The 18,435-nt window shown below is 33.5% G+C and overlaps 3 protein-coding genes across 3 annotated transcripts in view; 2 read left to right on the forward strand and 1 right to left on the reverse strand.

Annotated features, from left to right (window-relative positions):
* Nucleotides 1-800: 800 nt before the first annotated feature.
* On the forward strand, nucleotides 801-9,211 carry vir (VIR_N domain-containing protein). Its single transcript, XM_075308936.1, has 4 exons — nucleotides 801-1,003; nucleotides 1,078-3,436; nucleotides 3,493-4,779; nucleotides 7,082-9,211. Exons 1-4 carry the CDS (start codon nucleotides 938-940, stop codon nucleotides 9,046-9,048), a joined length of 5,679 nt encoding a protein of 1,892 aa, XP_075165051.1. The 5' UTR covers nucleotides 801-937; the 3' UTR covers nucleotides 9,049-9,211.
* A 3,030-nt stretch (nucleotides 9,212-12,241) lies between these two features.
* Nucleotides 12,242-15,410, reverse strand: Mthfs (methenyltetrahydrofolate synthetase). Its single transcript, XM_075309496.1, has 3 exons — nucleotides 15,124-15,410; nucleotides 14,775-15,030; nucleotides 12,242-12,537 (listed from the first exon to the last, which is right to left on the reverse strand). The coding sequence occupies exons 1-3, from the start codon at nucleotides 15,241-15,243 to the stop codon at nucleotides 12,308-12,310; spliced, it is 606 nt and encodes a 201-aa protein (XP_075165611.1). The 5' UTR covers nucleotides 15,244-15,410; the 3' UTR covers nucleotides 12,242-12,307.
* Nucleotides 15,411-15,565: 155 nt separating this feature from the next.
* The window catches only part of LOC142238010 (uncharacterized), a 206,847-nt gene continuing 203,977 nt past the window's right edge, over nucleotides 15,566-18,435 (forward strand). The window contains exon 1 of the mRNA XM_075309498.1: nucleotides 15,566-15,643. The gene's annotated coding sequence lies outside the window, so the exon portion shown is untranslated. The remainder of the gene's footprint in view (nucleotides 15,644-18,435) is intronic.

An 18,435-nucleotide genomic window follows, 5' to 3' on the forward strand; every position in this document is an offset into this window, starting at 1 on the left:
GAGTCAGTGGTAGCGATGAGGATGACATGGAACATTGAAATGCTGGCAGGGTTGTGCTTGGTGTTTCACAAAATATAAAATGGCTCTTGTAACAATAGTGATGGCAAAATAATTTCATGCGAATAGTGATGGTGAAATACTTTCACAGTTGGCGATTGTTGCAGTGTCACTTACGAGTCTGTGGTAGCGATGAGGATGAAATGGAACTTTGAAATGCAGGCAGGGAAGAATCTAGTTGCGCTTGGTGTTTCACAAAATATAAAATGGTTCTTGTAACAATAGTGATGACAAAATACTTTCATGTACATTTCATACTTTATCATACGCTTCCCCCATCACAGCTGGCGATTGTTGCATTGTCACCTACGAGTCTGTGGTAGCGATGAGAATGAAATTGAGCACTGAAATGCTGGCAGGGACTAAATTGGTTTAATGTATAACAATTTTTTAGCACTGTATATTGTTATTGCATAAAATATTTAAAGAATCCAGAAAAAAATTCGGGATCCCGGGATTCTATATTTTGAAATCCCGAATCCCGGAATTTATAAAAATCGATCCCAAATGACAGCCCTAATAAATACATAAAAAAATTTTGGTACATTTCCCCTTTTCGACTTTTATAGAAGAGCCTTTGGACGCAATGGGGATAAACTCGCTTTTATACAAATTTTTGAAAATAAATTGAAGTCAGCTGTATTTGTTTTTGTCACCTTATGATTGTACCATGAAATTGTTCTGATATTTCTCCGAAAGTTGGCAACTCTTTTGCATTGCATTTTAGCAGCACGTAGCTTTCATATAGTTGGAAGATTTGTTTTATGTTGGTTGGTTGCTTGCGTGAATATATATTTAAGGAAAATTGCATATTATTGTGCATAAATCGGAACATTTCCTTATAAATTTTATCACTTATTGTCTGGTAAATTGATATACAATGACTGAGACTGAAGATGTTAGTGAATTACTATTTTTCGACACATTTTCCCATGAGTCTGATGCGGTGAGTGAAATCGATGTCTCATTACACATCAAACAAAACACAACGAAAACTCTTTCATTGGTTTCTCTTTTTAGGATATAAATTTAGATTTGGTGCAATTTCCGAAGCCAGTGTTTATCACACAGGTTCGTATTATTCCTCTGGGGGCTCGGGTACAAGCCGATTTTCCAGGAGGTGTTCGTTTGGGAGCCACCAATCCGTCAAAATTTGACATTGAGTTCTTCGTAAACGATTTGGGTATGCCGGGAGCGTCGGCTTTTGAAAATCTGGGCCAATTACAGTACAATCAAAACGATTGTATTCATTTGGAGTGCCCTCAAGAAAAAATACCCACAGATGGCTTAGTGCTACGAGGTTGGTACAACACAATTACATTGGCGGTTTATGGTATTTTGACGAATTCCTTGACGGAAAATATTGCCAGTCCTCCGCCGGCACCTTGTGAACCCGAAGAAATGGATGAGATTGCAGCTAACATAAGTGCTGATGCTAGAAATACGAGTTTGCAAGATGACGAAATGAAAGAGGAGTGGAAAGAACCATTACCTGGGGAATTACCAGTGGCACACGGCATTGAACGAGAAGACTTGGAGTATGAAGCGATTCGAGGAAGAGGCATTACGTCCGGGTCTAGTGGAACTGAACATTACCGCAGAGATTCGACCGAGGAAAGAGAAAGGCGTTTGCGAAAATCATCAAGATCTTCCGAAAGGTCACCCACATCCTCTAGAAACCGTTGCCTCTCTGAAAGTAATGATCGAGAGTATATACGTTCACGTGACCGTGAGCGTGAAAGGGATAGAGATAAAGGTATGAGAGATGATTGGTCCAGAAGCCCGGTATATGGTCACCGATCAAGAAGAAAACGTTCAGATCGCTCCAGGTCGGATATTGAAGAAACACATAAATGGCCTCGGACACCACCAGCTTCGATTGTTTCACCGGCCAGACCACGTTCACCCGACTACAGTGATGAGGAAGCTGCAGCAGCTCATTACAAAACACTGAAATCACGTAATTATGGCCGAAGATCTACTGAATCTTTGGACACTCCTGCAAGTGCTCCCGAAAATCCTGACACTAATATGCCAGAAGAAGAAGAAACCCCAGGAACACCTGTGGAGCAATACGAGCCCATCTTGAGTGATGATGAAATATTAGATGATGAGCCCGATGACGAGTCTAATGCCATAGATGATCAGGCTCAGGCTGCAGAAGAATTTGAACAGGAAATACAAATGGCTGCAGCAAATGCAAAACCCGCAATAGTTGATTTCAATCCATACACGCAAACAGTTCAGAGATTCTCAGAAAACTCCAATAAACAACAAGAAAAGGACGTGGAAGTTTTCGAAAATCTTCTCAAAAAGTATGAGCATCAAACGAAGTGTGATTGTGTAGAAGCCTTTAAAGATGCTGCTACCAGTGCGGAAGAAAAGGAAAGTTTTGTTTATCTTTGTGAGCAGTTTATCAATCAATTGGCTTTCCTATCGCAAGACTTCACTAGGAGAAATGGAGTATTGGCCAAATTTTTCGAGAAAAAGGAAAATTTGAAACAGATGTACAATGTTCTAGTGGTAGCTTTGGATTTTGAGGCTGCTTGTTCGCAGCCACAACCTGCCTTTAAGATTAGGCACATAAAAACGGGAGCAAGATTAATGGAATTGTTGGCCTCCAGTCCACATTTATTCGAATATCTTCTTCACATTGAGAACTATGATCCATTTAAGGCCATATTCATACTATATCATCAGAAATATATGGCCTTGTCCATAAAACTTCTACTCTTAAAGGCCATTTACGCTCTACTGGATACAAAGCAAGCCCTACAACATTTCCTATCACCTGCTGTCGATGGCTATCAATTGATTTTGGATTTGCTTTACAATTCAAAACTAACAAGGACCAAATATTTTTTGCAATCGCTTATTAAGAAGCTGCATTTAAATGAGGCTTTGTTGACCATACGAGAGACTTGCACCAATTTATTTGTCCTTACAAATTATGAGGCATCATCAATGGAACCATTTCAAACATTAGAAGCAGCGATACAACAGGTTATAGAGGCATTACAGGATAATTGTTTGTCGTATCAGCAACCTCGACGATTTCTTCCGGTCTCAAAGAAATTTGAAATTTCCGTAGATACTTCGGCCCAGAGAAGTTTTGCCAACTCTTTGAGATCGTATTTTAATCATCATGCATTGGCTGAATCTTTACTTTTGTTATTCAGCAATGGTGATTCTTTGCCTTCATTTTTACTTTTGTCAAGTTTGGATTTGCTACAGGCTCTTTTGTCCACTCATATTGGCATTGATTATTTTGTGGATGATGGTTTTGAAGTTGCACAAATGATGGTGGCAATTCTATTGGGTATTGAGGATGTGCCACAAGAAGTAGATGATGTCAATTTGGAAGAGGAAGACGAGGAAGGTAAGTGGAATATATTTGGCCTCTTGGAGATTTTCTACACTATTATGCTTCTTTAGATATCGCTGTTAAATCGTCACAAAATGAAAATAAAACAGAAGAGGATAAACCGGGATCTCCCAAAGCGGCAACAACATCTTCCGATACACAAGCTAGCAGTGAAAGTAAAGAAAAAGAGGCTTCAACCGAATCCGAACTGATGGATGAAGATATGCAGGTCATATCAGAGAAAATTACCAATCGTTCCTATGAACTTCAACTAACAAAAGCTGGAATTGAGTTGTCCTATAAAATGCAGACCCGCTATCATCTTGATGCTATTGTCTATTATTCGAATACCGGAGAAAATTTCGATATGGGTATTTTGAGTACACATCTACATGCTCTCTATTCACAGACATGCAATACCGAAGGCCGCCAATACACTGTTGAAGTTATAGGACTCAATAGCAATCTGCATATATTCATGGATCTTATAAAACAAGAGCAACGTTTTCAAGCCCAGAGGCAGTTATCATCGCCAGGAGCTAAATACAAAAGTCCTGTGTTGAGTTATGCAGTCGATATGGTCGATTGTGTTGTACGTTATGCTGAAAATTTGGATTATTTGGTAGAGTTTGGAAAACGAATACTGGAATTGGCCAAAAATCATGAAACATTTGAACCCTCTGTTTCGGCGGTACTACAAGAGTTATTTGTCCACTTGAAACCTTTGGAAGCGGCAAATATCTTCTCGTATGATGACATAAACCCATTGGTGGACATAATTGGTCGCTCAGTGGAATATGTAACCACTTTTCCTGGAGATTTAATTATGGGTCTTAGAATTCTTCGTTATCTGGCCATAGGTCCCCTCACAAAACTCTACAAATCTGCCGATACTGAAGAGCTTAAACATCGTTATGTGGCTTTACAATTCTATGCTGCCGATGGCATACAGACCATGTTACAAATATTAGAGAAAATATGTGCTTATTTTGAACAACCAGGCTTACATACACCATCTATGATGACCCTCCAAGGTACCTATTGCATTCAGATTATGTTGCCCACTTTACAAATTTTGAGGGAAATGCTTTCATATGCCATACAATGTCGTGATGTGGAATTCAAGGATTTAACTGCCATAGATCATTTAATGCGTTCCTATTATTTGTTACACTATTTCCCAAGTACTAGTACCGCAGCTACTGAGGTGGCTAAATCGAAACAGGAAATTATACAAACTTTATTGGCTTATACGCAGCCTAATGAGCAGGATGAAGAGTTATTGCACAAATCGTTGTGGACCCAAATGATTCGTGAGATTTTAAAGAATATCGATAGTCCATCGACATTTATTCCAGGTAAGTGTCTAAGTGAAGAAAATTGCAGTTTGTTTATTAATGATTTTAAAAATAAGGGTAAAAAATTCGGTTTATCCGGAGTCTGTAGAATTACAAACTCTACAAACAGGGTGTTTTACTTTTACGCAGCAAAATTTAATTATATTTTAATTTGTATAAATAGCAGCCAACAGGCTCCAAGAGCAGATAATGAGAATTATAACAATTAAAAAACACATGCACTAACTTATAAAACCCTGTTGCACAGTGTGGCGCAGGTTATAAAAAAGGTGTCACAAAGATTATGTTGTCAATGTGAGTCTATCACAGGCTATCACTATGCAATTGTCTATAAAGTCAATACGATCTATTTCATTTAAAAGAGTTTGTTGAATGCGTTCATGTCACATCCTATTAAGGGAATTTGAATTTTTTAAGGGATTGGGAATTTTTTAAGGGAAATGTTCGCTCTAGGACGTCCTATATAAATTTCTATTTTGTCACGATTTTTATGCCCTCCACCATAGAATGGGGGGTATATTAACTTTTTCATTACGTTTGTAACACAACGAAATATTTGTCTAACGCCCCATAAAGTATATATATTCTGGGTCGTGGTGAAATTCTGAGTGGATCTAAGCATTTCCGTCCGTCCGTCTGGTGAAATCACGCTAACTTACGAACGACACAAGCTATTGACTTGAAACTTGGTACAAGAAGTTGTTATTGATGTAGGTCGGATGGCATTGCAAATGGGCCATAGGTTAGGTTGAAATTTGGTACGTGGTGTTAGTATATGGTCTCTATCAACCATGCAAAAATTGGTCCACATCGGTCCATACTTATATATAGACCCCATATAAATCGATCCCCAGATTTGACCTCCGGAACCTCTTGGAGGAGCAAAATTCATCCGATTCGGTTGAAATTTGGTACATTGGGCTAGTGTATGGCAGCTAACAGCTATGCAAAAATTGGTCCATATCGGATATATAGCCGATGGCCAATCACACAAAAATTGGTCCATATCGCCAAAAATAATCTACCAAAATTTTATTTCTATAGAAAATTTTGTCAAGATTTTATTTCTATTTATTCTATTTATTTAAAATTGGTCCATATCGGTCTATAGTTATATATAGCCGATGGCCAACCACACAAAAATTGGTCCATATCGCCAAAAATAATCTACCAAAATTTTATTTCTATAGAAAATTTTGTCAAAATTTTATTTATACAGAAAATTTTGTCAAAATTTCATTTCTATAGAAAATTTTGTCAAAATTTTATTTCTATAGAAAATTATGTCAAAATTTTATTTCTATAGAAAATTTTGTCAAAATTTTATTGCTATAGAAAATTATGTCAAAATTTTATTTCTATAGAAAATTTTGTCAAAATTTTATTTCTATAGAAAATTTTGTCAAAATTTTATTTCTATAGAAAATTTTGTCAAAATTTTATTTCTATAGAAAATTTTGTCAAAATTTTATTTCTATAGAAAATTTTGTCAAAATTTTATTTCTATAGAAAATTTTGTCAACATTTTATTTCTATAGAAAATTTTGTCAACATTTTATTTCTATAGAAAATTTTGTCAACATTTTATTTGTATAGAAAATTTTGTCAAAATTTTATTTCTATAGAAAATGTTGTCAAAATTTTATTTCTATAGAAAATTTTGTCAAAATCTTATTTCTATAGAAAATTTTGTCAACATTTTATTTCTATAGAAAATTTTGTCGAACTGAATTATATACGTATTTAATCGGCCTTTTTTGTTTAATATATCCCCCTTATTGTATAACATACAATTTAGAAGACGGTGTTAAGGAAGGTTTAAGATACCTTGCCATCGGCAAGTGTTACCGCAACCCAAGTAATTCGATTGTGGATGACAGTCTGTAGTAGAAGTTTCTACGCATCCATGGTGGAGGGTACATAAGATTCGGCCTGGCCGAACTTACGGCCGTATATACTTGTTCAAATTAGAACTAAATAAACCTACAAACCATTTTATCGAAACTCAATCCATGGGAAAACTCGGTTTGTCCTCCACAGAATTTTTTCGTTGCATAACATAATTAAGACTTTAATTGGAAACATATTTGAGAATTGTTTATCTGTGTGTCAGTGAATTCCTTAAGTTTACCACACGCACCGAGTAAGACTGTTCGCAAACTACAAAAATTCGAATCATTCAATTTAAATATAAGAGCTTGTTACGCATGCTATCATATTTGTTTACAGAAAATTCTACACAAATGTGAAACGCCAATTCTACTAATAACCATTGTCTACAATTATTTCACCCCGTTTTTAGGTTTACTCGTATTGGCTGAACTTCTGCCACTCCCGCTACCCGTACCATTACCCCTAAATGACTCGTCATTCAATCGGGAATCACTTAAGAGCAAAGCTCAACGTTTGCTAACAGAAAGAAAATTATGGTCTGCTCATTTGCATCCACAAGGAGCACAAATAGCTCGACTTATTGAAGCTATGGCACCCTCTTCATTTCCCCAATTAAGTGATCTTCTGACTCGTGTATGTGTGCAATTAGCCGATTTGGCACCCAATATGACATTGTTAATATCTAAAACCCTAAGTGATTTATTAACCAACGAGTGGACAAGTGCAGGACAACAACCCTCAGCTCAGCTGTCTCGTTTGCTACAATTTTATGCACGCCTCAATATTCATCCATCTTTGAAGATCTCAACTCTCTCCATATTGTCGGGTAAGTTATGGGAGCTGTTTCAGCAAATTCTTGTAATCAAGAATCCCACAGAAGTAGGCATGAAATGTCAAATTTCCATACATCGTATTGTGGAGAGTTTTTTGGATACGGAAATTTCGTTTATTTCCACAAAAAACTTGCTAACCAACAACAATACAAATCCTTTGCTGAATTTGGCATCAGCTTTACCCAATCGAGAGCTAATACCCAAAATAGTCGATGCTATATTCACCAATGTTATGCAAACAGATCTAAAAGAGGAAATTGCCACCATGGGAGTAAGAAATATGGTGATTCTAACCGATCACGATATAACCTTCTATCATTTGTCCACGGTATTGAAACAGAAGAAAACGGAATTTCAAGAATGGCTCAAAAAGTTCAATGATATCAATGAACCATCGGTATATGCTTCCCTAGTGGAGTCGCTTATATTGCTGTTGCGATCTCTAACGCATATTGAAGATCTTAGCCTAAATTATTCCAATTTGCCATTGCGAACGTTGAGATTAACTGGACAAGAATTGGCCTTGATAACGGCTTTTAACAGAGACGATGAAAAATCACATATTCTGGATAAGCTGTCTACACTTCTGGAAGCTGAAAACCCTGGTGAGGAAGGAAAATCTTTAAAGGCCGATATACAACAATTGCAAGAGCTATTGAAGTCAACAGATGTGGTTATGGCGGCATCAGGTAATGAAGAGGAATCAACAGCTTCTGGTAATGACACAACCAATTTATCAACGCTCACAAACAATGTTCCCGAACCAAGTCTACCACAGACTGAGAGTATTGTAACGCAATATGATGTAAGACCAATTTTCACCACCTATGATGATGTGAATGATGATATGCATCATATGACCAGTGAATATTGGCTGCAAATATTAAACACTGATGATCTGACAGAACAAGACTTTGAGACACAATACGAACGTGTGACATGTGATCTAACTGAATTGGCTCAAACATGTTTGACCCCAGAATGTAATCTCTCTTCGGATTGTAAGAGGGTATTGCATTTATCGGCTTCACCACAATCGAATCGTGAACGTACACCCACTGCTCCCTGTTTCCGAACGCGAAGGGTAGAAGTCGAACCGAGTACAGGAAGACCAGAAAAGAAAATCTTTGTTACTTCCATGAGAGGTAGAGGCTATGTTAGACCTCCACCATCTAGGGGAGATCTGTTTAGATCACGACCTCCGAATACCTCAAGACCTCCTTCGTTGCATGTTGATGACTTTTTGGCATTGGAAACATGTGGAGCCCAACCGACAGGACCTACGGGTTATAACAAAATACCTCCTCTTATGCGTGGCTCGCGTGGTCGCAGTCGAGGTTCAAGGATTTCAGCTGTTGCCGCTTACCGTAAGACAAAAATCATTCGCACCAATTCACCACTGACCTGGAATGAGGGCAGTCATTCCCATTATCGTTCTTCAGGTGAGCATTTCGGATCATCGGGAGAGCCACATTATGTCACCTCGCATTTTAGTGGTAGAATTCGGGGTCGCGGGCTTCGATCGCGGCCCTATATGCGTTAAACGATGTTTAGTTATTTTTTATCACCCTTTTTTGCTTTTTTTTAATTATACCTGTTTGACGAACAATTACAAATTTTACTTTAATAATAAAGACATACCTACATGTGGTTCTTTACACAAAAAAAACTATCTAAATAAAAAACAAATACAACTGAGAAAAATATATGACTTTGTTTATAACTTTGTATATAACTAATGTTTATAAAACAATACGGACTGTATAAAATCTTGTGACAAAGATAGTATTAATAATTGTCGTATTTTTCCAACATTTTGAACATTCCACGTACAATCAATAAATTTCAAGCTGCTGTAATAATTTTGCAAAAAAATTGCTCATAAAATTTGAAGGCATTGTAAATTTTATTGTAAGATTGGTTGTACAACTAATCTCATTACCATTCGAATAACTTCAAATTGATTTTATAATGGATAATGGTCCGCCGCCGAATGACCATGTTATTTGTGAATATTCTCGGATTGTATGTGACTGCATGGAAATGGTCAGAGAAACGGACGGGTCGGTTGCCACAGTTGGCAGAATTATACCAAAAATGGTCGATTTTTTTTGTGAAAAAATTTCTCACAATCTCTACCAATTTTGAGAAAATTTTCGTTAGAAATAAATTTTTGATAAAATTTTGAATAGAAATAAAATTTTGAGAAGATTTTCTATGGAAATAAAATTTTGAAAAATTGTCCTATAGAAATAACATTTTGAGAAAATTTTCGATAGCAATAAAATTATTATGGTTTTTATTTCAGCTTAACACCATGCGTTGACTAAACTACAAGAGTAGCTTAACCAACAGAGGAAAAGTATGTTTGTCAAATTTATTTGGACAAAGTCCTATAGACTGCAATGTGGTTGTATGGACGGCCGTTTCAGAATTACCTCATCAGCATCCTCCACTTACAGCAAAACGTCAAACAATGCAATGCAATGCAATGGTTAGCATGCCCGCCTTGCATACACAAGGTCGTGGGTTCGATTCCTGCTTCGACCGAACACCAAAAAGTTTTTCAGTGGTGGATTATCCCACCTCAGTATTGCTGGTGACATTTCTGAGGGTTTCGAAGCTTCTCTAAGTGGTTTCACTGCAATGTGGAACGCCGTTCGGACTCGGCTATAAAAAGGAGGTCCCTTGTCATTGAGCTTAACATGGAATCGGTCAGCACTCAGTGATAAGAGAAGTTCACAAATGTGGTATCACAATAGTCTAAGTGAGCCTGATACCTCAGGCTGCCACCTAACCTAATTTAACCAATTATCAGAATAAATTCGGGTAATTCACTAAACCAAAAGTGAATTACACTTGACCTTTCTAAAAAAAGTTTTTTGATATTCGTATTTGGCCTAAATAAATCTTTGTACAAACATCTCTCTTTCCCTTTCCTTTGGAGAAATTTTTCTATAAAAATAAAATTATGAGAAAATTTCCTATAGAAATAAAATTTTGCAAAAATTTTCTATAGAAATAAAATTTTGAAAAAATTTTCTATAGAAATAAAATTTTGCAAAAATTTTCTATAGAAATAAATTTAGACAAAATTTCTATAGAAATAAAATTTTGAAAAAATTTCTATAGAAATACAATTTTTACAAAATTTCCTTAGAAATAAAATGTTTACAAAATTTCCTTAGAAATAAAATTTTGAGAAAATTTTCTATATAAATAAAATTTTGAGAAAATTTTCTATATAAATAAAATTTTGAGAAAATTTTCTATGGACATAATAAAATTTTGAGCCCGTCGTAAAACTAGGAAAAACACGACAAATGTACGCGTTAGAATTGTTGTTGTATCCCGGAAACCAGTTTCTGTAAATTGTCACATGTTATAGTTGACTGTAGAAACAATAAGCATTGTTCGACTGTTCACCACTTAGGTGAATTCTAACAAATTAGCTTTCTAAAAATAAATTTCGTGTTGTTGCATTACTATGTAACAAAACGAAATAAAAAATAAGATTAAGGGACTTGTAAGTTATATGAAAAGATGATGTACAGTGGGAGAAGAGATGATTCAATTTGTAAGAGGAAATTTCCCAAATGTTTTCTCCATAAGGAGTTAGCATAAAGGGCCCAAAATTGAGTTATCTCTCCCAGCCAGATCTATACTAAAGGCTGTGGAAAGGTTCATTCGCCCGAACCGAAACATGTACAGTCCAGGCGTGTATAGATTTGTATCTGGCGTTTTCTTTTCAATGGCTCTATTAACCATGTTCCTTAATCTATATCTGTCCATAAAGCTCGAAAAATAATTGTATAATTAGATATAAATAAAATTTTGCAAAAATTTTCTATAGAAATAAAATTTTGCAATAATTTTCTATAGAAATAAAATTTTGCAAAAATTTTCTATAGAAATAAAATTTTGCAAAAATTTTCTATAGAAATAAAATTTTGCAAAAATTTTCTATAGAAATAAAATTTTGCAAAAATTTTCTATAGAAATATAATTTTGCAAAAATTTTCTACAGAAAGAAAATTTTGACAAAATGTTCTATAGAAATAAAATTTTGACAAAATTTTCTATGGAAATAAAATGTTGACAAAATTTTCGATAGAAATAAAAGTTTGAAAAAATTTCTAAAGAAATAACATTTTGAGAAAATTTTCTTTAGAGCTAAAGCTTTGAAAATATTTTCTATAGAAATAAAATTTTGAGAAAACTTTCTATACAACTAAAATTTCTGCAAATTTTTCTACAGAAATAAAATTTTGAGAAAACTTTCTATGGAAATAAAATTTTGAGAAAACTTTCTTTACAACTAAAATTTTTACAAAATTTTCTATAAAAATAAAATTTTGAAAAAAATTTCTATAGAAATCAAATTTGACAAAAGTTTCTATACAATTAAAATTTTGACGAAATTTTCTATAGAAAAAAAAAATTTGGGAAAATTTTCTATAGAAATAAAATTTTGCGAAAAAGGGAAAATATTGCCTGTCTTCTGAAACAACAAACATAGTCTGGAAGTTCATTTTTCAATCGAGAATTAAAAAGGTCGACTATTATCCAGACTTTTCAAAAGTCAAAATTTCGGCCTTTTAATTATGATTACATTCCTTCATTTCTAATTTGCATGGACATTTTTTCCCAAATGGCTCCGTAAATCTAAGTGAACCTGTAATAGTCCTTATTAAATATTTTAAGCCTTCACCTTCGATCACTTACATATGTATCTGTTTACTTATTTACAATTTTTTCCTTTATTTCCAAAATGTATATTATTTAAAGGATTTCTTATAATTTTATTCTGTTATTATGGAGTGTAATTTCACATCGTGTGGTTCCAGAGGCAATTCTTTCTCATCCACTATTTGTTCGCGAAAAGCTAAAGCCATTAATGTGGTCTTTTTATTCGGATAGGCGGCATGATGTCTTGTCAAATATGCATCATAGTAACCCATACCATGACCCATACGACCTCCAATTAAGGTAAAAGCAACTCCAGGTATTAGGAACAAATCGATGCCATGACCTGAAAAAGGGGATAAATTTGCGAAAAAAAAAATGGGAGAGATTTGAGAGTCATAGATATTCATTATAAGCATTCATATTTAGTTGGAGAATGAGTGCGTTCTTTATTGGATGTCTCAATAGTGATGTAGCTGTCCGGACTTTTGGATACGAAGGAAATGCAAAGGTTTACTTTGTGATGTGTGATGGTTGGCCACATTTCTGACATCCATTGCTGTGATATGTAGGGAAATACCAAACAGTAACTGATTGATGCCCATTCATTTATAGGTCTCTCTTAGTGTTTCCCCCTAAAAGTTGTTTGGGTTAAGCATTCACATTTGGAGAACGTGCGCGTTCTATACTGGATGTGTGAATAATGGTGAGAGCCCGGACCCTGTGAAAACTTTTTGATGTGAGATGGGGCCACATTTCGTACATCCATCCTCTATCACTGGGATCAGTAGGGGAAATACCATTCTGAAATTAAAACTTGCAGAGATAGGTCTCTCTGAGTGTTTCCTCCTAAAAGTTGTTTGGGTTGTTGGTGTTGTAACAGTTTTTGCGATTTTATACATTTTTTGTCCTACGCTTTGGTACATTTGCTGGTATCCATTTCAATAAACTTTGCGCCAAGGATGCGGTGTGTCCAGAGTGGTCTGGTAGTAAGACGGATAGGTTTAGCTGAGCAAGCAAAAAGCTGACGCCTGTCATATGGTAGCAGGAATAGCGCTGCTTGATGTCCATTCTTAAATTGAAACTCGTAGAGATAGGTCTCTCTGAGTGCTTCCTCCTAAAAGTTACTTGGGTTGTTCTTGTATCATGTTTTTGTGATTTCATCTATTTTTTGTTCTATGGTATCCAGATCAAGAAACTGCGACTAGGATGGGTTGTGCCCAGAGTGATCTGGTGGTGAATCGGGTAGCTTTAGCTGGGGAACGAAAAAGGTGACGTGTCCCCTGGCTGCAGATGGAACACACGTCAGCTACTCTGCTTACTGACAGGTAGGGATTGAGCTCGCTTTGCATTAATAGGGTCGTGGTTTCAAATCCAGTTTCGGAGACCCAAATATCCAGGGTGATCCAGGGACGGAGACCCAAATATCCAGGGTGATCCAGGGGTGTACTGCTGAGACATTCTGCCGCAGTTCTAAGGGAAGCGTAGTGCTCTGTTAACGAGAACAGTTTTCTTCAGATGATCCTATTGTAATATTGGTAGTCATCGTACTCAATAAAAGGATGACCAGCCGACTTATTGGGCCGTAGTATTATGTCGCTCATCTTTTCACCACATGTTTTAAGATGAATTTGTTGTCATCACTTAATAATCTTGGGGATCTTCGGATCCGGTTCATGTCGTTACGACAAAATAGAAATACTTTCTTGGGACTTCGGATCAGAATGAAAATGGTCCCGAAATTACACATTGTCTATCACCCATATAGTTAGAGAATCATCAACTAAGACAAGTTTGGAGATAGGTGCCCAATACTTATCTTAAAAAATCTGGCAGAATCGCATGCATTGTTGGGGCCTACATTGCTTCGGAGAATATGGCCATAATATTCCTTCCATTTTCTGAGAAATTGACCGAAAAAATTCCCTCCATAATTCTTGCTCTTATGTATTGGATTTTCAGGATTCATCTTCCTTATTTGTCAGATGGCTGAAGGTTTCAAAGTCGCTAAGGCAGCCATAAATGATCTGGATTCTGGTCAATGGGATTAAGAGGCAAGACAGTTTTGAATACATCCTGATGCCTGATGATCTTTGGGGGACTTTTATTATCGAATTCCTAGCTTGCAAAATCTACCAGTGAACAGCTACAGCTTGTCGTTTTTATAGAAATTGGAATTAGCAACGCTAATTAACGTCCTTGAATTTGATTAGGTTCCATGAGGGGGTTAGTGCCGACAATTAAAATCCACATTTTCCCATACAAGGATAAAACTATTCCTAGATTAACAGGACCTTCACAAATATTGACGTTGGGTTTGCCCTACTGAAATTTGTCAAATGTCGCCATCTCGTTTCCAACTTTGTTGCGAGAGATAATAATATGGTTCACCTGCCTAATCAAGGGCCCCTAAAAATGTCGTCAAAAAAGATTTTGTCTCACTGAAATCTGTCAAATGTCATCGTCTCGATTCCTACTTCGTTGCGAGAAATAACAGTGTGGCTCACTCTTCGCCTTTTGTAATCGAGGGCTCCCCCAAAGACAAAAGTCCTGTGCTTGACGAAAAAAGATTTGTAAACTTACCATTTGTTAGAGCATTTTCTCTACCCTCATCGGCCCTTGGCTGTTTAATTTTCCATTTGGTCATCGGTAGGGAGTCATAATCCTTGAGATTCTTAAGTCGTACCATTTCCATATTGCTGCCCTCATAGGTGGGAACAAAGACATGCTTTTCCAAACGAAAGCATTCACTTAACAAATCATTGGTGTCTACTTCGGTGGCCGTGCTTAAATAAATACTAATACGTTTTGACGAACGAAATGCTTCTGTTTTTAGAACCTAATTGAAATAAATACAACATTAGATGATTAGAGATGACTAAAGTAGATAGCCGAAATTAGATTAGTGGATTAATGGCGCTTGTGTTATTACCTTTTCAGTTATGGCCTTAGATTGCCGAGCTTTTGATTCTGGTGTTAATGATTTAAGAACTTCGGTTTTCATGCGATTTCTAAGGGCGGCTTTGAGAGGATTCGAAAGATTTTTTGCCATCTTTTTTTATGAACAGTGTTTTTTTATTCTAGTCCAAAGATTGTCTTGAATAGTATTATGTGTGAACTCTTCAACCACTCATTGTTTACTAAATATTAATCTCATACATGAATGATACTTTTGTTTTTCATTGAATGTTTTTGTTTGAATAGCATTTCGAGTTGAGACCGGTTCATAGCTGATCTATCTCTGCGTTCTCATTCGTGGTGTTCTCTGTACGTGGTGGATATTTAGTGAAAATTTATTCTTATCAGTTTGGGGTATGTAATGTGAGTTCTCTGGGAATTAAATACAGATATATACATATACTGCATATGGTGCATTCATACCTAGATCGATTCAGAAACACATTGTAATATTTTCAGTGAGGAAAAAATTTCATTACCAAATAATCTGGGAGGTAAGTTCGTTCAAAACTGCTAAGCAATTACTATTAAAAGGAAATCTTGTTTAATTTCCCAAGCGCATGAGGCAAGTACATATCTGCAGCATTACCAAGAGCTAAAATGTAAGCAACCGGTGCTTTGCCATTTCCGAATTTTTTTAAATAAAAAAAATTTCTGTCAAAAATGACGATTTTGGGATGAGAAAAACATACACTACTTCCCCAAAAATGGCCGATATAAAGCTTAAAACCTATCTTTATTTGATGTCCTATAAGAAACAAGCAATAAATATTAAGAGAAGCCTAGCAAAAAATGTTGGAAACAAAATTTCACACACCTATTTCGAAAAATTCAAATTCTCAACTTTTTAAAATACCAAATTGTGGAGTCTACAATTTTAATATAAATCACAGAATTTTGTATGGAATAGAACAAGACTCCGCATAAAATCGGCCCTTTTAGTACCAAACTACTGTCTCCACTTTGTTAAAATGTTCGAAAAAAAAAAATAAATTGTATCTACCAAATTTTACAGAAAATTTTACCCAAAATTTCTATAGAAAATTGTAGCAGATTTATTTCTATAAAATATTTTTTTAAAACTTCATTTTTATAGAAAATTTTGTCAAAATTTTTTTTCTATAGAAAATTTTGTCAACATTTTATTTCTATAGAAAAAAGACAATTTTCCGAGAAGATAGAGAATTTTCTAAAATATTGTATTTCTATAGAAAAATTTGTAAAAATTTTATTTCTAAGAAAATTTTTCCAGAATTTTAATTCTACAGAAAATATTGTCAACAATGTATTTCTATAGAAAATTTTGTTAATTTTTTTTCATTATTGTCATCAAAAACAACAATAATGATTGAAGAGAAACCAACAATAACAAACAAAACGAAAATTTTACTTCTATAGAAAATTTTCTCTAAATCTTATTTCTATAGAAAATTATGTCAAAATTTTATTTCTATAGAAAATTTGGTCAAAATTTTATTTCTATAGAAAATTTTGTCAAAATTTTATTTTTATAGAAAATTTTCTCTAAATCTTATTTCTATAGAAAATGTTGTCAAAATTTTATTTGTTTAGAAATTTTTTCAACATTTTATTTCTATAGAAAATGTTGTCAAAATATTATTTATATAGAAAATGTTGTCAACATTTTATTTCTATTGAACATTTTGTCGACATTTTTTTTATATAGACAATTTTGTCAACATTTTATTTCTATTGAAAATTTTGTCAAAATTTTATTTATATAGAAAATTTTGTCAACATTTTATTTCTATCGAAAATTTTGTCAACATTTTATTTATATAGAAAATTTTGTCAACATTTTATTTCTATAGGAAATCTTGTCAAAATTTTACTACTATAGAAAATTTTCTCAAAGTGTTTTTTCTATAGAAAATGTTGTCCAAATTTTATTTGTATAGAAACTTTTTTCAAAATTTTATTTCTAGAGAAAATTATGTCAAAATTTTATTTCTATAGAAAATTTTGTCAAAATTTTATTTGTATAGAAAATTATGTCAACATTTTTTTTTGTATTGAAAATTGTGTCAAAATTTTACTTATATAGAAAATTTTGTCAACATTTTATTTCTATAGAAAATTTCGTCAAAATTTTATTTCTATAGGAAATTTAGTCAAAATTTTATTTCTATAGAAAATTTTGTCAAAATTTTATTTCTATAGAAAATTTTGTCAAAATTTCATTTCTATAGAAAATTTTGTCAAAATTTTATTTGTATAGAAAATTTTGTCAAAATTTTGTTTCTATAGAAAATTTTGTCAAAATTTAACTTGTATAGAAAATTTTGTCAAAATTTTACTTGTATAGAAAATTTTGTCAAAATTTTACTTGTATAGAAAATTTTGTCAAAATTTTATTTCTATAGAAAATTTGGTCAAAATTTTATTTCTATAGAAAATTTTGTCAAAATTTTATTTCTATAGAAAATTTTGTCAAAATTTTATTTCTATAGAAAATTTTGTCAAAATTTTATTTCTATAGAAAATTTTGTCAAAATTTTATTTCCATAGAAAAATTTTGTCAAAATTTTATTTCCATAGAAAATTTTGTCAAAATTTTATTTCTATAGAAAATTTTGTCAAAAGTTTATTTCCATAGAAAATTTTGCCAAAATTTTATTTTTATAGAAAATTTTCTCTAACTCTTATTTCTATAGAAAATGTTGTCAAAACTTTATTTGTATAGAAATTTTTTCAAAATTTTATTTCTAGACAAAATTATGTCAAAATTTTATTTCTATAGAAAATTTTGTCAAAATTTTATTTGTATAGAAAATGTTGTCAAAATTTTATTTCTATAAAAAATTTTGTCAAAATTTTATTTGTATAGAAAATGTTGTCAAAATTTTATTTTTATAGAAAATTATGTCAAAATTTTATTTCTATAGAAAATTTTATTTCTATAGAAAATTTTGTCAAAATTGTATTTCTATAGAAAATTTTGTCAAAATTTTATTTCTATAGAAAATTTTGTCAAAATTTTATTTCTATAGAAAATTTTGTCAAAACTTTATTTCTGTAGAGAATTTTCCAAAAAATTTAATTTCTATAGAAAATTTTGTCAACATTTTATTTCTATAAAAATTTTTTTCCTAGTTGCAACAATCTACCAAATAGTAAAACATCTACCATTTTTGGTAGAATTCTACCAATTGTGGCAATCGTGACCATATATCGCTACCTATTAGAGAGGAAACTGTGGTGTGGAGGAAAATTATGTTGATATCTTTAACCATTCAAAAAATCTCAGAGGTTTAAAATACTCGGT

The sequence above is a fragment of the Haematobia irritans genome, chromosome 5, assembly GCF_050003625.1.
Source record: "Haematobia irritans isolate KBUSLIRL chromosome 5, ASM5000362v1, whole genome shotgun sequence".
NCBI classification, from domain to species: Eukaryota; Metazoa; Arthropoda; class Insecta; order Diptera; family Muscidae; genus Haematobia; species Haematobia irritans.